General features: G+C 61.9%; 4 protein-coding genes across 25 annotated transcripts in view; 3 read left to right on the top strand and 1 right to left on the bottom strand.

Annotated features, from left to right (window-relative positions):
* The window catches only part of PLEKHG5 (pleckstrin homology and RhoGEF domain containing G5), a 52,381-nt gene extending 50,217 nt beyond the window's left edge, over positions 1–2,164 (top strand). For 6 of the 9 annotated variants that reach the window (XM_044942931.2, XM_044942935.2, XM_044942934.2 and 3 more), the window contains 3 exons: positions 20–210; positions 644–1,414; positions 1,650–2,164. In XM_044942931.2, coding sequence (XP_044798866.2) covers positions 20–210; positions 644–1,414; positions 1,650–1,659 — 972 coding nt within the window. In that variant the 3' untranslated portion in view covers positions 1,660–2,164. Of the gene's footprint in view, positions 1–19; positions 211–643; positions 1,419–1,649 lie in introns of those variants that run through there. The other 3 variants (XM_025285832.3, XM_044942930.2, XM_044942933.2) reach the window with 1 other exon arrangement.
* Positions 2,165–2,316: 152 nt separating this feature from the next.
* Positions 2,317–7,291, top strand: TNFRSF25 (TNF receptor superfamily member 25). 8 transcript variants are annotated; one of them, XM_006048901.4, is made up of 10 exons: positions 2,317–2,925; positions 3,474–3,591; positions 3,784–3,918; positions 4,306–4,473; positions 4,562–4,640; positions 5,369–5,424; positions 5,523–5,630; positions 5,836–5,873; positions 6,330–6,510; positions 6,694–7,291. In XM_006048901.4, the coding sequence occupies exons 1-10, from the start codon at positions 2,881–2,883 to the stop codon at positions 7,014–7,016; spliced, it is 1,251 nt and encodes a 416-aa protein (XP_006048963.3). In that variant the 5' UTR covers positions 2,317–2,880; the 3' UTR covers positions 7,017–7,291. The 8 variants fall into 8 exon arrangements, with proteins under 8 accessions (XP_006048963.3, XP_044798884.1, XP_044798886.1 ...); XM_044942949.2 differs by having other exon boundaries at positions 5,511–5,630; XM_044942951.2 differs by lacking the exon at positions 2,317–2,925 and having other exon boundaries at positions 3,001–3,591; positions 5,511–5,630; positions 5,839–5,873; positions 6,447–6,510.
* A 187-nt stretch (positions 7,292–7,478) lies between these two features.
* Positions 7,479–12,950, top strand: LOC123333688. Of its 2 annotated transcripts, none has more exons than XM_044942943.2 (2): positions 7,479–7,983; positions 10,903–12,950. In XM_044942943.2, exons 1-2 carry the CDS (start codon positions 7,724–7,726, stop codon positions 12,185–12,187), a joined length of 1,545 nt encoding a protein of 514 aa, XP_044798878.1. In that variant the 5' UTR covers positions 7,479–7,723; the 3' UTR covers positions 12,188–12,950. The 2 variants fall into 2 exon arrangements, with proteins under 2 accessions (XP_044798878.1, XP_044798879.1); XM_044942944.1 differs by lacking the exon at positions 7,479–7,983 and adding an exon at positions 8,274–8,407.
* ESPN (espin) overlaps positions 7,982–22,960 on the bottom strand; it is a 33,579-nt gene continuing 18,600 nt past the window's right edge. For 2 of the 6 annotated variants that reach the window (XM_044942937.2, XM_044942942.2), the window contains 9 exons: positions 21,762–21,963; positions 20,589–20,860; positions 17,259–17,703; positions 15,965–15,991; positions 14,678–14,823; positions 14,331–14,594; positions 9,627–9,706; positions 9,523–9,534; positions 7,982–8,372 (listed from right to left, as the gene is read on the bottom strand). In XM_044942937.2, coding sequence (XP_044798872.2) covers positions 8,225–8,372; positions 9,523–9,534; positions 9,627–9,706; positions 14,331–14,594; positions 14,678–14,823; positions 15,965–15,991; positions 17,259–17,703; positions 20,589–20,860; positions 21,762–21,963 — 1,596 coding nt within the window. In that variant the 3' untranslated portion in view covers positions 7,982–8,224. Of the gene's footprint in view, positions 8,373–9,522; positions 9,535–9,626; positions 9,707–13,873; positions 14,234–14,330; positions 14,595–14,677; positions 14,824–15,964; positions 15,992–17,258; positions 17,704–20,588; positions 20,861–21,761; positions 21,964–22,960 lie in introns of those variants that run through there. The other 4 variants (XM_044942940.2, XM_044942941.2, XM_044942938.2 and 1 more) reach the window with 4 other exon arrangements.

Raw genomic sequence — 22,960 nt, 5'->3', positions numbered from 1 at the left:
TGTGCATGCCCATCTCCAGAACCAGCTGCAGCAGCTGCGTGTGCAGGAGCATCCAGGCGACCAGCAGCACCTGCAGAGCCTGGAAGAGGAGGAGGATGAGCGGGAGGAGGAGGAGGAGGAGGAGGAGGAAGGTGGGGGGAGTAGCACTTCGGCTGCCAGCTCCCCTACCATTCTGCGCAAAAGCAGCCACAGCCTTGACTCCCAGCACTGGTACGTTTGCCCGGGAGCGCCCAGCAAGCTGGAGCAGAGCAGGTGCTCTGCCCCAGGACTCCTGACCCCAAGGTGACCAACACTGAGTGGGACCCCTTTCCCTGTGCATGGCTTTATGATATGAACCCAGTGGGCATGGGGAGGGGGGCTCTGCCCCGCACCAGCGGGGATGGCAAATGGATTTCAACTTGAGTGCCCACTCTGATCTATTAGTGGTAGCTGCCCAGAGCTGAGCTGAAGATTCTTAGACTATATCTGACAGCAGATACTGTGGTTATGACAGATGCCATTCCTGATACCTGTGTTTCAGGCTCACGTGCTGCCTGCTTGCAGTCTTTGAGCCTCAGACTCAGGAGGGCAGAGGCTCTCAACTTCTGTGTCCAGCCGTCTAGGCTTCCTTTAGCTGGACTGACTCCCCTCTCGGCCCCCACAGTGCCTCGGACGGCTCTACGGAAACCCTGGCCATGGTGGTGGTAGAGCCTGGGGAGTTGCTGTCCTCTCCTGAATTCAGGGGCGACCGCTTCAGCTCCCAGTCAGACGAGACCTCTCTCAGCACCACCACCTCATCTGTCACTCCTACCAGCGAGCTGCTGCCCCTGGGCCCTGTGGATGGCCGCTCCTGCTCCATGGACTCCGCCTATGGCACCCTTTCCCCCACATCCCTGCAAGACTTTATGGCCCCAGCCCCCACGGTGGAGTCAGCACCCCGGCCCCCAGAGTTACCACCAGCCCCGTCACCCCCACCCTCGCCCCGCCTCCGCCGCCGCACTCCTGTTCAGCTGCTGCCCTGCCTGCCCCACCTGCTTAAGTCCAAATCCGAGGCCAGCCTCCTCCAGCTGCTGTCAGGGGCCACTACCCGCAGAGCGCCTGCAGCCCCGAGCCGCAGCCTGTCGGAAGTCTGCTTGGCTGCTACCATCCCTGGCACAAGGACTCGGGGCTCCTGTCAGGAAGCTGGGCCCAGCTGGTATTGCCAGGGGGCACCTGGCCCTGGCCCCCAGCTGGCAGACCTAGAGGGTCGAGCCCACTGCCCAGGTGGGGAGCCTGAAGGACCCACTAGGAGGAGCAGAGAGCTGTCCTCCGGGGCCTCGACCAGGGTCCAGCCTGAGCCTCCCCCGGGGATCTCGGCCCAGCACAGGAAGCTGACGCTGGCCCAGCTCTACCGAATCAGGACTACCCTGCTGCTTAACTCCACCCTCACTGCCTCGTGAGTGGCCTGGCCTGGGGTGGAGGACAGGTGGCCCAGTGTGCTGGGGGCACTGCAAGGCTGGGAACAGATGGCACTTGGGCACAGGGATGGGAGAGGGAGCCTGGGACCTGCCCCAGCATCTGGCGAGGATGTGTACAGTGGGCAGCGGTGAAGAAGCCTGAGAGGGTGGCCAGAGCCCCTCTGAATACCGTCAGCCAAGGAAGAACTGTCTCTCCCCTCCTCTCCACTGCAGGGAGGTCTGAGCAGAGGGAGGCCCCCAAGGGTGCCATTGACCAAGGGACAGCAGACAACATGCCTCCTGGGGTGTGCCAGCCCCTGCTCCAGCTGCTGCCTTAATGTGCACACGGGCCGGAGTGCCCAGCCGGACACCGCCACCACCCCCGAGGGCCCAATTTGCACTTTGCCAGACCGGATGGAAGTGGAGGAGGGCTCAGCAGAGGCCCAGGCTGCAGGACCCCCTGACAGTTACCACTGTCACTAACCTGCCTGTCCCCCCCCCCCCCCCCAGCCTAGGCAGAGTCCTTTGCCCAATGCTCTCTGAATTCAGGACCTCCAGTCCTCTGGGCTGGACTCCAGGGCTGGGGTCCCAGGCAGCCCTTCCCTCCTCCACCATCTGGCGCCAAATGGGACGACGGTTCCCCTGCCTTTAGCCCCCTCCCCCTCTTCCCAGTCCTTGGGATGGGCTCTGTGTAAAGTTGCATATTTATTGAGCTTTTGATTCTTTTATAAAGACTTGTATATACTTCACTGGAAAGAGTCCTTTGCTTTTGGAATGCCCTCTTTCTGGACTCAGGTACACTCAGTGCTCCCCTGGGCTCCTGTCCCCTCCATCTGTGGTGGGCCACCGCTGGGCAAGACTGGGAACACAAGGGACTTCGTGGGGGCAGAAATCGCCTGACCAGTACTCCCAGGTCAGCCCTGTCCTCTGCCACAGCCATGAAGTCCACCACTAGGGCCCCCCACCAGGTGCCCTCCCCACATGGGGCCCTGGAGGGCCCTACCCCAAGCCACTCCTCTGAGCTGGCACCAGGGTGGGCTACAGGCTCAGGCTACTGAGCGGGCCCCCTTGGACTGCCTTCCAGGGCAGGGTCATGCCCTGTGTGGGGAGGGTGGGCCTCCCACCTGGGTTCTTCTGGCCCAAGCCCTCATGGCTGGAGGGTGCCTCTGAGACCCAGAGAGGAGAGATTGCCTCTCTAAGAAGAGGTAGTCTCTGGGTTGAGCTAGAACCCAGGCGTGGGACCCGGATGCGGCCCCTCATTATGGGCACCTTGCCCACCAGGTGCCTCAGGTGAGCTCAGGTGAGGGCTGGGGGCTCCCTTCCCGGCAGCCCCGCCCTGGCCCCCACCCACGAGGCGGGCTCTTCAGGCGGGGCGGGCCTGAGGTCGCTGAGCTGGGCCCCACCCGCGGTGGGCGGAGAGGGGGAAGCCCGGTCTGGTCGAGGGCCCAGCGTGGCGCCCAGGGCCATGGAGCCGCGCCCGCGGCCCGGGACCTGTGCTGCGGCGGCAGCGGTGAGTAGGGTCGCAGGGGCATGACCTTGAGCCTTGCCGGGGCCTGCCTGGGAAGGGGACACGGGGGGAGGGGAGAGCGGGGCGGCAGAGGAAGGGGACAGAGGATGGGAGGGTAGGGGATTGCATGTCTTCGGGCTTCCCTGGGGACTGGGTCCCTCTTCCTACCGAGTTAGAGGTTCAGCGGGGGCGGGGCCCTTTCCCCGAGAGGAAGCACCATGTCAGGGGCCAGAGGCTTCTGGGGACCCCGGCAGAGAAAAATCAGGGTCCCCCACCTTACCGCAAGCACGGGTCGGGGTGGGGCTGCCTGGTTCCTGCCCGGTGGAGGGCAACATGCGGGGCTGGCAGGAAGCCTGTAATCTGCTCCTCCCAAGCCCCATCTGTACCCAGGGGAAGGAAGTCAGTCTCACCCCCCACCCATGGGCACCTCCTCTGCTCAAGAACCTGGGAAATGGGCTGCTCTGAGGGCAAGCGCTGGGGTGGGAGAGATCGGGCAGAGAGAGGCCCCCGCCTGGGCAGCCAGGCTGGGAGTCAGCAGCCCCTGTCCCCAGGCCCTCCTCTTCCTGCTGCTGCTGGGTGCCCGGGCCAGCACCCCCAGCCCCCGGTGTGACTGTGGCCACAGCTTCCCAAAGCGGAGTGGTCTGGGCTGCTGCAAGGGCTGTCCAGCAGGTGAGGGGCTGAAGGGGTGGGAGGGACATGGGAGGAAGTGAGGGCTGACCACAGACAGGTGAGGGTTAGGTGGGGCTGGGGAGTGGAGGTAGGCAGGCCAGGGATGAGGGGAGGGGAGGCTGAAAGTGGAGCCAGAGATGGGGGGAGGGGAAGGTGGAAGCCCCCTTTGACTGACCACACTGGGTTCCACAGGGCACTACCTGAAGGCCCCCTGCACAAAGCCTTGTGGCGCGGCCACCTGCCTCCCCTGTCCGCAGGGCACCTTTCTGGCCCGGGAAAACCACTACGAGACCCGCTGTGCCCGCTGCCAGGCCTGTGATGAGCTGGGTGAGGGGCTGCCTAGTGCTGGGGGTGGGGGTTGCTTGAGAACACGTCTGGCCAGGGTCTTTCTGAAGGAAGCGGCTGGCTCAAGCCCAGCCTTTGGGTAGGAGGCCCCCGTGCCCACCCCATGCTACCACATGCCACACCATTCTGGGGCCTCCACCCTGGTCCTGCCTCAGGATGTCTTTGTGCCCTCTCATCCTGTGACCTTCCTGTCTCTGTGCCCCAGCCTCTGGTCTGTGATGATCCCCACACTTCTCTCACTTTGGGGGCAGTCCTGTCTCTGGTCTCTGCATCTTCATTCTCCAGGGGACCTGTCCCACCTCTCTGTGGGGGTCTCTGGCTCTGACAGCCTCTGCTCTCCCTGGTCTCCCCACCCCCTGTTCCCACCAGCCCCCCAAATGGCCCTGAGGAATTGCTCAGCAGTGGCAGACACCCACTGTGGCTGCAGGCCAGGCTGGTTCATGGACTGCATGGTCAGCCAGTGCCGGCATGGTTCCCCCTTTCGCTGCCGCCCATGCACAGACTGTGGGGCCCTGCACCGACACACGCAGACACCTTGTGAGTACCCTCATTTTGGGCTCCCACACCCCACCCCATCCCGCCTCCTCCTCTCCCATCCTGACCCACAGCATCTCCTGGACCATAGGTTCTAGCAGAGACACCCACTGTGGGACCTGCCTGCCTGGCTTCTATGAATATGACAAGAGCTGCGTGTCCTGTCCCACGTAACTTCCTGGCTGCCCGGGGCTGGGGGAAGGGAGGCTGGGAGCAGAGTGGGGGTCAAGGGGCAGGGAAGAGGGAACTCAGTTTTATGGTAGATGGGCCCCACTTCAGACAAACTTTGAATGGTAAAGAGAAATCTGAATTTACCTTATGTCAGATAAGTAAGGGGGCATGTCTCTACTTTATGTCATACTTTCCTCTAGTAATTCTTCCGGCCCTATGTTAAGGATAGGATGTGTCACTTAGAGAGTCACGTTAATGTAGTTTCAAAACTTGGCCTGAGGCTCAAGATCTGCCCCTGGTTCCTTGAGGCATCTTGAGCAAGTTACTTCAATCTGTTGGCTCCCCATCTGAACAGGGGGGTGTTAGTAGGCTCCCCCAGGGCTATGGTTAAGGGGTGATTAGTCACTCATTTGCTCACCAAGTTTCTTGAGTATCTACTATTTCCAGACACTGTTCCAGGGACTAGGGAAACAACAGGGAACAAAACAGGCAAATCCCAGAGTTGACATTTTAGTGCCCCTCTGTCTAGTCTAGATGCTCAGTAAGCGGTATTTGTTGCTATTGTATGAACACTGGTGACATTTTAGCAGTACTTTGGGAACATTCTTGGGTAGAGTGAGACTCTCAGGAGGGTAGGGCCTCCAGGGTGGAGAAGATGTTGGGTGGTCCTGAGCAGTCCTTCCTGGTGTGTACCTCACCCTCCATGCATTTCCCCCTCCCCTTGCAGAAGCACCCTTGGGAGCTGTCCTGAGCCCTGCGTGACTGTCTGTGGCTGGAGGCAGAGTATGTGGTGAACTGGAAATGCCATTGGGAGAGCTGGGATGGGCCACAGGGAGGCCGGGGGATGGCTACCACCCGCCACCCACCAGCTGCTCTTTCAGTGTTCTGGGTGCAGATGCTCGTGGCAGGCCTGGTGGTCCCAATCCTGCTTGGTGCCACCCTGACCTACACATACCACCGCTGCCATCCTTGCAAGGCCATAGGTCCTGGTAAGTGCACGTACGAACACACACATATTCTGAAAGGCCTGGGGTCAGGATGGGTAGCCCACAGCCCATTGGGCCTGGCTTTGGTGGGTAAACTGAGGCAGAGAGTGATGGGAGTGGGGTACAGAGGAACTCAAGAAGGAGCTGGGCTAGCACCCAGGTTCAAGTGCCTTGCCTGATTGTTCATTAGACTCTCTGTGTCTCTCAGCAGATGACACTGGTGTGGAGGTCCGGACCCCCCTACAGGTGAGATTCTCAGTAGCTAGTATTCTGGGAGGAGCGTGAGCAAGTCTCCTAGAGCTGAGAGGTTGGGCCTTATTATAACTCGGATCCCAGGCACTGAAGAGACCTAACAAACACATATGCCAAGTTATCAGTGAATGAAGGCATCTCTGAGTAGCTCTGAGCCTACAGGATCCAGATAGGTAAACAGGAGTGCTCAGTTCAGTAGGATGAACAGGAGGCCTATGCCAGGGTTGGGGGAATAAGGAGAGGGCAGCAGGGGCAGGGCATTCCGGGCAGAGGACAGGGCTCCTCTCCTGGGTCACAGTGGAGAGGGTACAGTTGCCCAGAGAAAGTGGAATGGGAGATGTGTCTACTGACTGAGTCAGGGGTGCCCACTCCTGCTGAGAGACCCCGGCACGGGCAAGAGCCTTGCTAAGCAAGCAAGGCTGAGCCAGGGGGGTCTCTCTTGGCTTCCAGACCACCCATCTCTCACCCCCGGACAGCGGCCCTGCCCTTCTGGTGACACCCAGCAGCAGTGAGAAGGTGTACCCTGTCCATTTGGTAGGCCACAGCTGTACCTCTGGCTCTCCCCAGACCCAGGAGGCACCCTGCCTGGAGGCCACATGGTCCTGGGACCAGCTGCCCAGCAGAGCTCCTGGTAAGGGATTTCAGTGACCTGAGAGATTGACCCCTTCTCCTGAATCTGAGGTGATAAGCTGTGATTTCCTGTGGACACTTGCCCACATCCCCTAATGGGCCAGGTGGACCTTCCTGCCCTATTTGGCCCCTGACCCTTGCCCCTACCAGCACCCTCCATTGACTTTCTCTGGCCTGCCCGCAGGCCTGCCGCCCCCGCCCTCGCCAGCGCCCCCTACAGGCTCGGCGGCCACCACGCTCCAGCCTGGCCCGCAGCTCTACGATGTGATGGACGCCGTGCCCGCGCGGCGTTGGAAGGAGTTCATGCGCACGCTCGGGTTGCGCGAGGCAGAGATCGAGGCGGTGGAGGTGGAGGTCGGCCGCTTCCGCGACCAGCAGTACGAGATGCTCAAGCGCTGGCGCCAGCAGCAGCACGCGGGCTTGGGTGCCGTCTACGCGGCCCTGGAGCGCATGGGGCTGGACGGCTGCGCAGAGGACCTGCGGAGCCGCCTACAGCGCGGCCCGTGACGCCGGGGTCTACCCACCACTTCGGGGCTCTTGGTGGCCCTTGCAGAAGCCCTAAGTACGGTTACTTAATGCGTGTAGACATTTAATGTCACTTATTAAGCCCCTGGCACGGCTCTGCGTAGCAGCGCCAGCCAGCCTCACACTTGAGCGCCCCCAGGGGTCCAGTTAAGGCGAGCAGCGCCAACGAGGAACAGGCGGGCGTCGAGGCTGCTCAGCTGTTTCTCGGCTTGTATTTGGTTGAGGCCTCGGTATTAAATCTATGAAGAAAAGCTACAGCTTGGTGTTTCCGCGGGGCTAGGGGTGTTAAATGGCCCAGACTTGGTTTCCGAAGGGCCGGAAATCTTGCCACTCATGGCGAAGGCCAGTGTGACCCTCATCCCAAGCCTGCCCCTCCCGCTCAGCCATTGGCCCAGTTACCCCGAGGAGAGGAAGTCGCGGTGTCGGCGAGTGAGAGTGAGCATGGGCCCCAGGCGGCTGAGAGAGCTTTAATGGGGGTGCGAGATAGCGGGGATCGGAGAGGCAGCAGTTGGGAGACACAGCTTTAGGGTCCCTCGTTCTCTGCTCACTCCACCAGGGCAGTGAAAGGGTCCGGGGAGGTGTGGGGCCTGGCTGGGGACGGCGCGCAGACTTGAGGGTGGTGGGGCACCCGGAGCGGCAACTCCGTTCCTACGACGGGCAGTTTGCAGTTTTCACCGTTTCTGGTAAACATGACTGAGAGGAAACCCTCGGCGGGGATGGGAAATGCGGCCGGGGCTGGGCCGGGCGTCGATCTGGGTCAGGAAGGGAGGAAAACCCCTTCCCCGAGCGCGGGGCCTGCCTCCGCCCAGGATGCGCCAGCGACGTGGGTTCCGGGTGCGGGGGAGGGGGCGGCAGCTGGGCGCGCGCCCCGCAGGAAAACAAAGTCATCACCCACGGAGCTCGGGAAGAGCTCTGCACACTTTGACATTCAACGAACATGCAAATATATGTAAGTAGGCATGCAAATAAGCAGCATCTTTTTTTGCGTCAACAGCTTGGGCACTTTTTCTGGGCGGCGACGGCAGCGGCCGCGCTCCAGCGTCGCCCAGGACTGGGGATGCGGAGGCGGGGTCGGGGTCAAGGAAGGGTTTCAGCGCGGGAGGGGAGGGCGGCGCGGCTCCCAGCCCTTCCGCCTGGGCCCGGCAGGCCGGGGCGGGTCTGGGGGCACCCCCGAGCTCGCGAGGCTGCGTCTAGTACTTAGCGATGTCCCCCTTCTTCAAAATGATCTGTCGCTGCCAGGGCGCCAGCTTGCTCTCGTCGTAGCCCAGCGTTCGCAGCTTCTCCGACTGCTCTTTCTCCCGCTGCATCTCCTCTTGCTTCTGTCTCTCCTCCTCTTTCCTAGGCATGGCGTGGGGGCAGAACCCCGGGCAAAGGTGAGAGGGTGGGCCAGGCCCCACGCGGGGTCAGCGGTGGCAAGGAGTGGGTTACTAAGGGCAGGGGCTGGGTTGCTGAGGACAGAGGCACTCGTTTCATAGGTTGTAGGGGCAGAAGGGGATTGGGGACAGGGGTTGGGTTAGGAGGCATGTGGGTGGGATTGCTGGGGACAGAGGGGCTTGACTAGGGGCAGACTGGGGTCACGGTGGGGGTATGTTGAACACACAGGAGTTGGGTAAGTGAGACTGTGGCTGGGTTATTGCTGACCGGGTGTTTCTGCAAACAAGTGCTGAGACACAGTGTGGCAGAGGATGAGGAGGGGGTGGTGTGGGGGAAGGGCATGAAATTACTGGGGCTAGGACCTGAGTTCCTGGGACTGGGGTAGGGCTGCTGGGCAGAAGGACCACATTTTTGGGAGACAGGTGCTGGGTAACTGGGAACAGGTTATTAGAACATGGCTAGATCTGCACTGGTGATGAGGCTAAGCTTCATCAGCATCTTTGTTCCCGTTAAGACTAAGCACGTGTGGCTGTTGAGCATTTGAAATGCTGGGACTGAGATGCACTGTGGGCTCAAAATGTTCATTCCATCTTCCAGACTTAGTTTTAAAAAAGAGTGTAAGACATCTCAATTTTTATAATTACTATCACTGGGTTACATAAAATATACTATTAAGTTCACTCATATCTTTATTTTTTTCACTGTGGCTGCTAGAAAATTTGTGGCTCAAATGATACCTCTATCACACAGCACTTGGCTAAATGACTAGGGGTAAAAATTAAAGAATTGAGGGACATACATTTTGTTAAAAATTTGAGGGACAGATGCTCTAGGTTATTGATACCGAGGCTGGGTTAACTGCAGGGCAGAGAGGCTAGGTTAATGGGAGAGGGCTGGGTAATTGGGGGTACAGGTTATTACAGCATAAGAGCTAGACTTTGGGGGGGCAGTGGATACGTTACTAGTGTCTGGTAGCATTATTGGGAGCAAAGATGCTGTGCAAACAGGGCTGAGTGACAAGGGGAAATGCTCACGATGGGCCTAGATGAAGAGGCCAAAGGACTGGGACTGGGTGGGGGGAAGGGACACAGGTTGGGCCCAGCCCCACACTCACCGCTTCTGCTCCCTGGAAGAAAAAAGAGAGAGCGTTGGTTGGTACCACCACCTCAGGGACACAATCAAGACACCTTGCTGAGCTCCACGTCTTCCCGAGCTCACCTCTCATCTTCTAGCTTCTTCCGCAGGATGTCCCGCCTCCAGGCAGGCATGCTGGCCAGCCAGGCCTCCTCCTGCTCCTCCTGCAACACAGCACAGCATGGGCTGGGAGATGGGGGCCAGCACCCCCACCCAGGGAACCTTTTTGAGTCAGGAACAACGAGTTGCAGGAAGAGACCCTTCTGTAGGGCAAATGGATGAAGACTCAGGCCCCAGTGTCCTAGAGGGGGCGCCAGAGAGTCGAGAGCTGAGTGCAGAAGTAGAAGAGCCTCAGAGCAGATTCCCCACAGGGTTGGATGGATAGATGGCTCCAGGCCCATGACCCAGAATCTCTGGGCAGACTCATACTTGGGCCCCCATAGTTCCTGCCAGCTCAGAGAGGCTCAGACTGGTCCCTGGTGCCACTGAGAAGGAACTTCTGGCCCATGCCTATCCTATTCTGAAAGGCGGGAGACACCAGCTCAACAATTGTGCGGCTGCAGGGACACCATGCGGGGAGGATCCACACAGGCAGCTTACAGCAAAGACTTTTATTACTTGCATGTTACAGAGGAGAAAGAGTCTGGACACATCAAATGAAAACTGCACATGTGGCTCCCCTGACCTCAGCCAAAGAGGTCGCTCTGAACTCCAATGAAAAATGAAAGCCACAGGGCCCCAAGGGGGACCCACAGTCCCCCACTCACAGGGGCTGCTGTTTCCACCTGGCTCCACACGGAGCCAGGCATTGCTGCAGAGCCAGAGGGGGACACCTGGTTGACCCTGTGCTCTGCCCTGCCGATTCCTGCCAACACCCCACAATCGGCCACTAAAGGCTGAGACAGCCTGGTCCTGGACACTCTGGCTTTTCCAAGGCCATTCGTCCTGTCCTGGTTTCTTCCTGCCGCTTCTGGAGGGCATCAGACAAGCATCCAGGCCCAGGCTAAAGACACTTGAGGGTAAATTCCGGATCCTCTGGCTCAGATATCAAAGAGCTCTGCCTCCTTCTCCTTCCAGAAGGAGAAGCTCCGGTCGATGTACCGGCAGATGTCCTCGTTGCTGAACTCGCCCATCTCAGACACCAGCTCCAGAGGGTCTTCGGAACTAGGAGGGACCGACGTCGGGGGAGGCGCGGGCGGGGGTGAAGGCGGGGGCAGCCGCGCAGGGGTAGGCGCCTCGGGTTGCCCCTCTGGCCAGTTCCCTGCCTGAGCTGTATTGGCCTCTTCCATCGGTTCCCTCTCATCCTTATCTGTCCCTTCCTTTTGTTCCTTCTCCGTCTCTTCTCCCCGGGCCGGTTCAGCCTCCGGGCTGTCTTCGAAGAACTGTCGTCTGAGGTCCTCGAAGCCGTCGCTCCAGCTGCGCCGCCCGGCCTCCACCTCCTCGATCACCACGCGGTGGAAGAGACGGATGAGTTCCCACGGGTGGCTACCCAGCCGGTCGAACATCTCGTAGCACAGCAGGTGGCGGAACTTGCGCTCCTCGCGGCTCAGGCCCATTTCGAGCAGCTGGAAGTAGCCGAGCATGAAGAGGTCCAGCGTGAGGCTGTCGTAGCGCCGGGGTGCGCCGCCGTCGAGGGGCGGCAAGAAGTGCTCTGGCCAGTACAAGCCGTGCGCCAGGGCCCGGCCGGGGGGCTGGCGGGCCGGCACCTGCCGCAGCAGGCTCCGCCAGTGGCCCAGCAGCTTGCCCACCACCTGCCGCTGCTTCAGCAGGCGCAGCAGCCGCTCGTCCGGGCCATCGCCCGCCGGCGGCCGGGAGACAGCAGCGGCCTCTGGGCCGGGGTCGGCGCAGGCGCCCGCAGCCACCACGCGCGGCAGGAGTCTGCGCAGGCGCACCTGGGCGTGGCGCCCGGGTCCGCGGAAGGTCCACTTGCGCCAGTGCTCCAGGAAGAGGTAGACGATGCGCTCCTTGCGCATGTCAATGTAGTCCTGGACGCCGCGCAGCTCGGTGGAGGACGGCGGCCTGCGCGCCAGCTGCTCGGGCCCTGGCAGCGCCGCCTGGCGGCCCGGCGCCTCGGGCGCATCCAGGACGCCCACGGACTCGCCCGCGACCGGCAGGCCGTTGGTGGCGACGGCGGCGCTCGGCTCGCTGGGGCTGGCCACCGCGTAGTCCTCCTCGAGGATGGGCTCGCGGTCCGGCCCGCTGGCAGGCAGCGAGAGCTTCCGGCGCGGGCCGCGCGGGGGCTCCGAGCCCTGGGCGCGTCGCTCGTACATGGTGCGGAGGTGCCGCACGGAGACGCCGCACTCGAGGATCTCGCGCGCCACGGCCTCGCGGCACCAGCTGAGCGAATGCGAGCGGCCCAGGCAGAGCGGGCCTGGCCGCCAGGGGGCGTCAATCAGCAGCGGCAGCGGCTGGCCCGTGTCGGCAGCCAGGAGCTCGGCCGGGTCTGCCGGCCGTCCGCCCAGCGCGGCCAGCAGCGAGGCCATGCTCTTGAGCAGCACGGAGATCTTGCTGCACCAGGCGGGCAGGCTGGCGGCGCGGCCGTGCATGCGGCGCGGGTCGACGGTGAAGCGCGGCGCCGACAGGGCGGCCGAGATGGGCAGCAGTTGCTCCAGCTCCAGCTCCAGCTGCTCCAGGCGCGCCTCTAGCTTCTGCGCCTTGTGCAGCACCTGCAGGTTCTCAATTTGCTGCTCGATGCGAAGGATGTCGGCCTCGGTCATGAGTTCCCCGAAGGGCCCGAGGATGGCGTTGTGCTCGCGGGAGTACCTCCAGCCCTCGCGGGGGTAGCAGCAGGAGCTGGTGGTTGTCAGCTAAGGCGGGGAAGACAAGAGAGGGGAGGGGGGCGCGTCTCCCTCTGGCCCGGCTCCCGCGACGGTCGCCGGGGGGCGCTATTTGCATGTCCTGGGTGGTGTAATGGCTCCGCGGGGCTGCGTTTGCAGGGGCGGGCCGCGCCTGGCCGACGGAAGATTACGCTGGGACGAAGCTTCGGCCCAGGCGCCGCTCCAGGCGCTGGGCAGTGTCCGCTTTGGTCGCTGGCAGAGACACACAGCCGGTCGTTGGGCGCTGTTGCAGAGGCAGGGCCGGTGGATGGGGTCTCCACACCTGGTTTGGTCGCTCATTACACCACCGAAGGAACATGCAAAAGGCGTTGAAGCTGCGACAGACGGCAGTCCTCTCCCTCCCCATCCAAGGTCTGCGATTTGAGGCCAGATCCCAGCGAGGCCGCTCCTCACTCCAGACAGATGACCCCCCTAATCAAAGTCCCCTGCAGCCAAGCCCTCCCTGTCTATGCCATCGGTTTTACTGCTGAATGAGAGGCTGCTAAAGAGCCTGTGGCTTCCACTCCTATTCCCACCCACTCTGACTCCTAGAATAACACAACTGATAGAGCTAGGCTCGCCAGGCACTTTCTTAGAGTCTCACCTGTTCCTCATTCTACACTTTTCCAGCGGGGTGGAGGGAGGGGCTGCCATCACTTCACAGGCGTATCAATCCATCCTGGCCAGTACAGTCCCACTTAGGAACATGTTTCCCACATACAAATATGATGATGCCGCAACTTTCAAAGAAGCATCTATACATAAATCTGTGTTTTGGCTGGTTTCTATTATTAAGTTTATTTCCCTGAATTCTATATACCTGCTTCGCTTGCCAGAAGGTGAGTGCTTTAAAGGTAGATACTGTGACTTGTACATGTGCGCTCCACTACTTGGCTTTCGCTTGGCACTCAACAGATACTTATTGAATAGAAGTTAAAAAAAAAAATGATGATGCCACTTGACCACTCAATCCCACTCCCAGGCTCCCCACTGCTCTAGGAGAAAGTCCATTTTCTTCAAAGCCAGGCCTCGGTGACCTGACCAGGACTGACATCTCCAGCTCCACCCCTTGGAGCCACCACACCTGCTCTGATGCCCAGACCTCCCTTGTCCTTCCTGCTTGCTCTTTGCTCCACTCTTTTCTCTGTCCCCTTCTTCCTAATCTTCCACATCTACCTTAGATATCACTTTCTCCTAAGCCCACCCCAAACCCAAATATTAATAGGCTGGTGGGTCTCAGGTTGCCCAGTCCTCTGCCCTCCCCATCAGAGCACCTCCTCATTTGACCTGTTTTGTCTCCCTGGGGGCATTTATCACACTTCTAAGGTGCTGTGTTTGGTTATTGGTTGACACCCCACCCCCACTCCCACAGCCACCTTGAGAGCAGGCCCTGACATATTCACTGTGAATCCCCAGTGGATACAACAGTGTGCAAAAAACAAGACAGCGCCCAGGGGATGTTTGTTCAGCAGATGAAGGGCAAACTATCCTGCCAGCCAGTGATGGTGACAGATGAGAAGCCTGAGGCTGGATGAGGCAGTTCAGGAAAGGAGCCCAGGGCAGTCTGACTATGACCAAAAGCCTCTTGGCTGCTCCTACCATCCCTAGGATGAGTCAGCCTCACCTGAGAGCTTGTCGGAAGTAAAGAAGCCCAGCCCCACCCAGAGCACCTGAACCACAATAGTCAAGTTAACAAGATCACAAGCGATTTGAGGGCTCTTTAGAGCTTGATGAACATTGGCTTCTTGTCAAGGGACAGGCAGTTGGGAGCTGGTGGGGGTAGTGCTGGCAGTGGAGACTGGGAACACTCCCAGAAGAGGGGTGGGTGGTGGTCCAATCTTGCTTTTTCCCAAAGGTCGTGGGAGCCGTCTGAGGCTGAAAGGGCCCGAGCAGGTTGGGGGATGGTGTGGGGGAGGGGCGACAGGCCCAGGTGCAGACCCCAGGGCGCTCTGGGAAGACCTTCCCCACCCACCTTCCGCCTCTGCTCCTCCTCCTCCTGCATCTTCAGCTGCAGCTTGCGCACCATCACCTGGCGCTTCCACTCGGGGATGGGCCGGCCCTGCTCGTCGTACGTGGGGATGAGCGCCTCCACGTCCAGCTGCACTCCCGGCGCAGGGGTGGCGGGGGGCGCCGGCGCCACGCTGCCATTGAGCAATGGCTGGGACCCCACGGCCGGCGGGGTGGGGCTCCGGGCCCGTGATGGTGCCGGCGACGCCGGCGGCAGCGGCGATTCCGGCTGCGGGGAGAAGCGGCAGGGCTGAGTGCTGGGCAAACAGGAGCGAGGGGGACCGGGGCGGGGCCGCCTGTCGCGTCTCCTACCTGGGAGGCCGGCTGCCCACTGCCGGAGAACACCGTGGTCAGCCCTTTGCTCTGCGGCGTGGGCTTCAGACTCTTGCCCGCCTTGATCTCAGCCAGCAGCTCCGAATTGTCGCCCGTCGGGGACATCATGTTGAAAGACTTGGTGCCTGGGCAGAGGCAGGAGAGGAGACGCTGGCCCGGTGTGGGGCCCGGACCCCCACCACCCCCTACATGCCCTCTGCTGCCGCCTCCCCAAGTCAGCTCGGGCCCCGGCCTTCCCTTGGGCTCAGAGGGCAGCTCTCCAGGTCCTGCCCCTCCGCCCCGGCAGCTCTCAGGGACCCCAGAGGCGGGTCCTCCTTGGCTGGCAGCCTGTGCGGCCCCACCATCCTCCCGGCCCTACTCACGGGGTGTGGGGCCCCCACCTGGAGGCCCCTGGGAGTTCATGATGGCTCCTGGGCCGGCCCTGGGGACTCTAGTGAATGTCTCCGCCCAGCGTACTGACTGCCCAGCTCCAAAACACTACCTGGGGCCAGCCACCTGACCTTTGTCCCAGGTTCCCTGGCGCAGCCCTACCAGGGTGGAGTCTCCCATCTGACCCTCTGCATCAGCAAAGCCCAGTGACCCTTGGACTGAGTCAGCTGGGGCTTCCCTGGCTCTAGACACCGGACCCTGGATCCCACAACCTGGCCGGTCCCCTCCCACCCTCCCCACACACGCCCACAGACAGACACCCGCGCAGACAGACACATTGGTTGCAAGCCCGGAGCACAGTTATGGCAAAGCGCAGCTCACTTCTGGCGGCCCCAGGAGAGCCGAGCCCTAACTAAGGATATGGGATGGGGGCACTTAGGAAGAAGGGCCAAGCGGATGACATGCAAATGCGTGGCGCGGAGTTTGCATTTTCCGACGAGGCCGGCGGTGGCGACTGGGGTTTGAAGAGGGTTGTCTTTCGAGTCGGAGGAGGGGTCAGGACTCGGTGAGGGGAAAAAAGGGGGAACCAACAGCTTCTAGGTCCCCGGGGCTGGGGATCCCCGGGCACAGTAGTGGGAGGAGGAAAAAAGACAAAAGTGCTGATGGGTGCCGGCTGCCGGCTCATTTCTTTAGGCTACACTGTCAGCCGGGCACAGAATGCGCACGCGCAGGTGGGAGTAGTGGCGGTCCAGCCGGTGGCGTCCGGCACCCCTCACCTGCCGGCCCCTCCTCCTGTCCTTTCCTCAAGCCCCGAACCCCTCCAGCCTGACTTTTTCTGAGCCTGCCCTGTGCCCCGCCCCCGCGCCTCAGCCAGGAGCCGCGCACGCAGCTACTCACTCTTCCTGTGTCTCAGGACTCTCACTTCTAGGGACGGAGAGGAGAGAAGCGACAGCGAAGTTAGGGGAGGGAGGGGGCTGGGGTGAAGCCAGGACAGCAGGGAAAGCGGGAGGAGGGGAGGGAAGGAGATGCCCAGAGAGGCCAGGGAGAGGAGGAATTTTGTGATCCATCTGCCCCTGGCTCTGGCTGCGCTGGGGCTCCACAAGGGTGGTCTGCTCAGTTCTCAGCTTTGTTGGTGCCCTGAGAGCTGGGCTGGGCTGCCATGGGCCCTGGCCCCCTTCACCAGGGCCTCAATCTTGGCATTGGTTGGGATAGGGCACCCAGCCCAGGTTCTGCTGCAAAGGGGTGTGTAGAGAAGCCCAGAGTCCATTTTTCTTCTGTTCTTAGCTTCAGCCTTGCTCCACACTGCCAAGGGAAGACACTGACCCCAAAGCTGGAGGTGCAACTGATGGTGAACATGCTACCATGGCTCCTGTCTGAAGGGGCTGTGGCTCCACAGGTACCCAAGGAGCCCAGGGTGGCCCTACCTGGAATCCTGCTGCAGCCTCATGCCCTAGTCAGGGAGATGAAGCTTTGGATGGTGGTTTTAACCATGATCCTGGTGCCGAGTGGCTGGGTGAGGAAGGCATCTCCGCCACCCACTGAGGCTGGAATGGAAGCATCAGCACCCAGATACCACCTCCTGGTCCTGCTGGGGGCCCTGACATGCAGGGAGCCCCACATTTCAGAAAAGAAGCCCGGGAATCCTGGTCATTGGTCTAGCTCTTTAAAAAGTATGATGCTCGGGGGTGTCACCAGGAGGGGGAGGGCAGGGTGTGATGGACAGCTGGACTTGTCCCCCATAGCTAGGCCTGGGATGTATAATGGCTAGCTTGGGAGAACAAGAGAAAGTGGCCAGGAGTGGAAGAAACACTCCAGAGAAATATGGGGCAGGAAGAAGTCTGTCCAGCAATCCTGCCTCCGTGAAGCTAATTCTACTTCTCTGAGCTTCCCTCTAGCACCAGCCTGCCACCGGAGCTGGGAGGCCTTCCCTACTGGGCCAGAGGCAGCAGGCAGGACCAAAGAGGGCAGGGGACTTGCCCGGGATCACACAGCAGTCCTGCTCTGATAAGACCTAAAGCAATTCCAAGCCTTCCCTTAGGGTTAAGTCCTCATTGGGGTAGGGGCTGCAGAAAGATAAAGCAGGCCAAGAGGAAGCACCAGGACAGTGGCAGCTGGGGGAGGGGGTGGTCTAGGTTTCCCTCCCGGTTCAGGGCCAGCGCCGCCCTCCACCCCTCAACCAGCCCCTACTCACTGCCAGTGGAGGAAGAGGAGCGACGCTGCCCGCAGCCGGGGCCCGAGCCCTCGAAGGGCAGAGGCGGAGCAGGCGGCGGCGAGCTCAGGGCCTCGGGCAGGGGAGGCGGCGGGGGCGGCGGGGGCAGCTCCCTGGACGCCTTGGGGTCGGCGCCACAGCCGTTGTGCACGTGGTTTCCCGGGAGCAGCGCCGCCTGCGGGGGAGCCGAGGGGCCAGCGAATGAGACGCGGGCGGCCCAGCCGGGTCCCGGGCGGCAGGCGGGCGCGGGCTGGCGGGCACGCACCTCCTCGCTGTGCGCCATGCCCGGGCGTGCGACCAGCGGCTCCCCGGGGTGGCGGCCCAGCTGGCGGTAGTAGTCCCCCGTGCTGGGCTGCTTGCTGAAGGCGCGGGGCTTGCGACCGGAGTCCTGCCTCCGCAGCCCGTTGCGGCCGTCGCGGGAGCTGGGCTGCGGGAAGACAGTGGGCGGAGTGAGCCCTGGGCACTCGTCCCTTACGCCTCCCGGCGCTTCACCTTCCGGGGGCTCACGGTCCCCGACCCTTCTGTTCTCAGAGCGAGGATTGGGGCGAAGGTACCGGGGTGGGGGTGGGGGGGCCTCGGTGAAAGGGCAGGCCTGGTTGGCCGGACTGGGAGGGGTTCTGGGCGCGGGCCAAGGGGCGCAAGAGCCCCTACGGAGGCTAGAAGGGGCGGGCCCGGGGGCGGGGTGACCCAGCCCGAACGCCAGGGGGGGCCGAAGCAGGGGTAGCTCCCGGCCTCCGCAGCACAGCGGCCCCCAGACGGGCCCTCGCGCGCCTCTCTTGCGGGGGTCCCACGCCGAGGAAGCCCATTCGAGAGCCCGCGTCCTGTGCGCTCCTGTTTGCCCAGGGCCCTCAGCGGGCCGGCCTGCGGCCGCGTCTGCTCCTACCTGCGACCGCGCCGGTGGCCCCCCGCTGTGCACCTGGCGGCGGGGGCAGCGTGGACCCGACACCTGCGCTACCTGATCTCTGCTCTCAGGTTACAGCCCAGCCCGCCCGCCCGCGCCCTCGAGCGCCGAAGAGCTCTGTCGGCCTGACATCACCCAGAGCCTACCAATCCCTGGCCGAACCCCCCAAACAGCCGGGAATACCACGGGGAAGGGGGGTGGCCAACTGCTGGGCCAAACCTGGCCGCCGCGCCTACCCCGCGGGCCAGATGTGGTCTCGCCCCCGCTGCGTCTCGCTCCCTCCGCTGCGCGCTGAGCACCCCAGCCTCCATCCGCCAGAGACAATTCGGACCTCACTGTGGGCACCTCCATGTTTGGCCCCCCGGAGTTCCGGGTCACGCCCCCGCTCTTCCCCTCCCGCATCTGGAAACCATCGCGGTCTGCGTAAGGGACACCGACACTCGCGCCCGAGACTCGGATTTCAGGGGCGGCAGGGCGGGTTCGGGTGACAGCGCGGGCGGCCCGCCCCGTCGCAGCCGACCCTCACAAAGCCTAGCCCGGGAAGAAAGACAAGAGGCGGAGGGGCCAAAGGCCAAGTCACCTAGCAGGGGCTGTCCTCTGCCCCACCCTTAGTCCGAGCGTCCCTGCGGTGGCCCCGGACCCTCCGAGCCCCACCCGGCCGGGCTCACGTTGCAAGGAAACGCGACACGGCAGGATTCGTTTTCTGGGCCGGCCTGCCCCCTAGGCGCCCCCTGCAGCCCCGAGGCGCGGACGCCGCGACCCTGCTCCTGCCCGCGGTCGGGAAAAAGCCGTGGCGGGGGGCTCGGAGCACACAAAGAGCCCTTTGTGGAGCGGCCCAGCGCCTGCCTCTGGGCACGCACACACCCGGGAGGGGCACAGAACCGCGCAGTCCTGGTGCTCTGGCTCAGGGGAGCGGAGGGGAGGGAGCGCAGGCCGGGCCACCAGTCCTGCGGCTGGAGGCTGAGAGCAGACCCCCCTAGCTCGGCCGGGAAAGTCCACTGGCCCAAGGCACCCTGCAGGCCTCTCCTGGGCCCCCTCCACCTTCCAGAGATGAAAAGGGAAGCCACTGAAGGCCTGGTCTGAGGTGGCAAGAAGGGTGTAGACGGGTGGCCTTGCAGGGACTGTATCCTTCCCTTCCCCCACCCAGTGGTTTTGTGACCTGGGTCACCTGTGGGAACTGGTTACTGAGCTTGGCTCTGGAGAGCTTGCCTTGGGCTTGAGAGAGAACCACAGGACCTTAGAGGGGCTCTATTCTTTACTCCTGGAGAAGGCAATGGCACCCCACTTCCGTACTCTTGCCTGGAAAATACCATGGACGGAGGAGCCTGGTAGGCTGCAGTCCATGAGGTCCTTAAGAGTCGGACACGACTGAGCGACTTCACTTTCACTTTTCACTTTCATGCATTGGAGGAGGAAATGGCAACCCACTCCAGTGTTCTTGCCTGGAGAATCCCAGGGACGGCGGGGCCTGGTGGGCTGCTGTCTATGGGGTCGCAGAGTCGGACACGACTGAAGCGACTTAGCAGCAGCAGCATTCTTTACCCCAGACTCAGTCACCTGAGGTCTCAGGGGCCCTCCCATCTCAGACCAGCCTGGTTTTCTCCTCTTGGCCAGAACTCCAGGGCTCCCTCTGGGCCTCTGTGCCACCCAGGATTCTCAGAGCTGTCCATGCCAGCCCTTTGTATCTTCCCTGCTCTAAAGCCTTGGCCAGGATCCTCCATGCCCTGCATCATGGGTCCCTCACACTCAGAGCACCCCCTGAACTCAGCCCCCTCTCACTAGCTTGCTTCTCCCCAGGGAGAGACCCCATCTTAGAACCAGCTTGTCTATTCACCTGGGAGCTGAAGCCCCAAACTGGGGAGCTTACCCCCTGCCTCCAGCCCCCACTGCTGAGGGTGTTGAGCCCTACTGGTGCTCCCTCTGGTGCTCCCTTCCACCCTCCTCCGACCCTCACCTTCACTACTGCCTGCATCTCCCACCTGGAAGACACTCCCTTGGGAGCCATTCTCCCCCTGTGCCCAGAGCTAGGTACATGTAGGTCTGTGGGGAGGCAGTTTACATGTATTCTCTGCCATCTCCAAGACACCCTGCTCCTCTGGGCAAGATGGGGTGAGGATCCAGCTCCTGAAAGGCATGGCTATCAGGGTATATGTTCCTTCATGCCTCTCCTGCTCCCCATTCCCCCAAAGGGTGGTAGCTATGTCTTCCTTGTCTCCCTGTCTCCAGCATCCAGCCCTGGGTCACCATGGAACTGAGCAGAAGTTTTGACTCCTGAACAGGCCATTGGACTGGGGACCCCCATCCCTCGCCCTGTACCCACGAGCCGGGCTAGCTGTTGGCCTCCACCGTCTCCCATCAGCCCACTCCCAGATCTGGAGGGAGGCAGGCTGTGTGTGGGGGGATTTCACTACCTCCTTCTTGAAGGCCTCGGTCTCCACATGTCGGAGTTTGTTCTTCGTCTGCAGGTAGATGTCAGCTGCTTGTAGCCCTTCAGGGGGCCTGGGAGCTGGGAAGCCTGGTGGGGGTGGGGGCAGCTGGGTGCCTGGGGGTGGGGGTGGTGGAGGGAAGCCGGGTGGTGGCGGTGGTGCTTTGGTTTTCTCCACCTTGCCACGGGGGAGGTCCGGCTCTGGGCTCAGCATGTCCATGTAGCTCTGTATGTCTGCTGCTCTTGGCCTGGGAACCCCTGAGAGGGAGGGAAAGATGGGTTGGGGAGTTTTCAGAAAGGCTGACCCCCGGCTGGAGACCCCTCTTCTGCCTGGAAATGACCTGCCACTGGGGGAGTCTGGCTTCAGTGGAGCTTGGCATGCATGGCTCCACTGTGGTCCACCATCACCCTGGCCCTGCCCACCCACAGCCCTGCACTGTGCTCAGGTTGGAGGGGAGCTGGCAGAGGGTCTGGGCTCCAGGACGGGCTTACAGGGCAGAGCTACCTGGAGGGCAGAGGGGTGGCTCCTCAGCGCAGATCTGTCAGGGCAGGTGACAGGAGTCTGGATGGCCACACCCCAGCTTTGCAGGGTGCCTGTCAGCTCTGCAGGCTACCACCTGGTGGCCTGAATCCGGCATCACACCTAAGCTAGGGCGTGGTCAGCATGTGTGGACATACGTGGCTGGCTTCTGCCTGAGTGTGCATTCATGTGTGTTCATGAATGTGTGGACATGCTTCTTTGTACTTATGAATATGTTTGCATTAGACCTGGGGTCTATGAGTGTGTGCAGGTAGTATAAGTGTGTGCACATGTCTGTGTATTCATATTTATAGATTGTGTGTACACATGTGTAAGTGTGCACTCAAGTGTGGGTAGGCGTGTGTAATGTCTGGGGAACTTGGGTGAACAAGGATGAATTGTAAGTGGGGTGCATGTAGCTTCTGTGGGTGGGAGGGTACCTGTGGATGTACAGGCATGTTTGTGATGGACACATACAAGCATGAGTGTCCCCTGTCCTCACCAGAAGCAGCGTCCCCTCCTGGTGACCTGGGCAGTCTCCAGTGTCAGCCACGGGCACAGTAGGTCCAGGGATGGCCCTGAGGGCCCAGTGGGCTAGCTCTCATCTGCTCCCCTCCCACCTCCTCCAGGCCCACTCACCACGCACAGAGCGCTGGCCCTTGACACTGGAGTGGCCAGAGGAGCAGGAGTCGTAGTTGGAGAGGGTACTGGTGGGCGAGCTGAGGTCAAAGTTCGGTGGCTGGACTGACACGGTGGTATTGGGCGAGGACATGCCCGAGTCAGGCTGCTTGGTCTCCAGGTCAGCGGATGGATCCCGGGACAGCACGCGGTGCTCCACACTCTGAGTGGTAGAGGAGGCCGTAAGGGCAATCCCGCTCCAAAGACCAGCACACTCCAGGCCAGGGTCCTGCCATGTGACCTCGGTCAAGCCACTTGCCTTTCTTGGCTCCCTTCCCCGTCATGAGAAGGTCGCTTCTCAGATTCTTCCCAGGCTGAGATTCAAACCCAGCCCCCCAACAGCAGGACCATGGGTTCCTGACAAAATCCCAGCCCTGGTTGGTCTCAGCTCAGGGGTTGGGGACTGCCAGAAGAGAGGGTGCTGGGCTGGACCCCAAGCAAGGGCACCCATGGCACCAGCCTTCCCCTTTCTCATCAGCGGGCAGAGGGCCCAGGCTCCAGAGCAGCAAGGGGGCATAGGCACTGAGTGGGTAAGAACATCTGAGCAGCTGGTGATAGGGGATAGGTGCACAGCACCCACAACTTGCAGGAAAGACTGATCCTCCAGGATGGGCCATCAACCCCCATCTCTCCCTGCTGGCCTGGAGCAAACTCCATCACCAGCCCAGCCCCAGTCTCCTCATGGAGCCTTTGGGGAAAGGGTGGGGCCTGGGGTGGCCCAGCTGAGGTGGGGGAGATCAGCCTGAGCTCAGCCATCCCCCACCACTGCCTCTGCCCCTGCCCACGGCCTGACCCTCCCGCCTGGGAGCAGGCTAGGGTGGGGGCTCTGCTTACGTTGCCCATGCTGGCCCTGCTGCCGGCAAGACTGCTGCTTGTTCGCTGCTGCCTCCTGCACAGGCCTGCTCCTCCCTGCCCTGAGCCCCCTCCCTGCCTGAGAAGTGTCACAGGCCCCCCGGGAATGGTAGGCAGGCCTGGCACCAGGTAACAGCTCAGCGGCCACGCTCATTGGCCCCGTAATTAGGGGCTCTGCAGGAGTGTTTGCCTTTTCTGGGCCAGTATCCTCCATGGCTTGGATCTGTCTCACTGCAGCTGGTCCCGCCTAGTGAGGGGACAAGCGCCTCCCCACCCCACCCGGTTCAGCGAGGCCAGGCCCTGTTGCC

The sequence above is a fragment of the Bubalus bubalis genome, chromosome 5 (genome assembly GCF_019923935.1).
Source record: "Bubalus bubalis isolate 160015118507 breed Murrah chromosome 5, NDDB_SH_1, whole genome shotgun sequence".
NCBI lineage: Eukaryota > Metazoa > Chordata > Mammalia > Artiodactyla > Bovidae > Bubalus > Bubalus bubalis.
Note: the sequence above shows the minus strand (reverse complement) of the source record. Positions and strands in the feature narration are given on the sequence as shown.

Bases quoted from the DNA above. Each gene is read 5' to 3' on its own strand.
- TNFRSF25 (XM_044942945.2), top strand. From the start codon at position 3,342: ATGGGCACCTCCTCTGCTCAAGAACCTGGGAAATGGGCTGCTCTGAGG. The intron at 3,592-3,783 runs GTGAGGGGCTGA...TGGGTTCCACAG, and splicing joins CTGCAAGGGCTGTCCAGCAG to GGCACTACCTGAAGGCCCCC. The intron at 3,919-4,305 runs GTGAGGGGCTGC...TGTTCCCACCAG, and splicing joins CCAGGCCTGTGATGAGCTGG to CCCCCCAAATGGCCCTGAGG.
- LOC123333688 (XM_044942943.2), top strand. From the start codon at position 7,724: ATGACTGAGAGGAAACCCTCGGCGGGGATGGGAAATGCGGCCGGGGCT. The intron at 7,984-10,902 runs GTAAGTAGGCAT...GGGCCGGTTCAG, and splicing joins CAACGAACATGCAAATATAT to CCTCCGGGCTGTCTTCGAAG.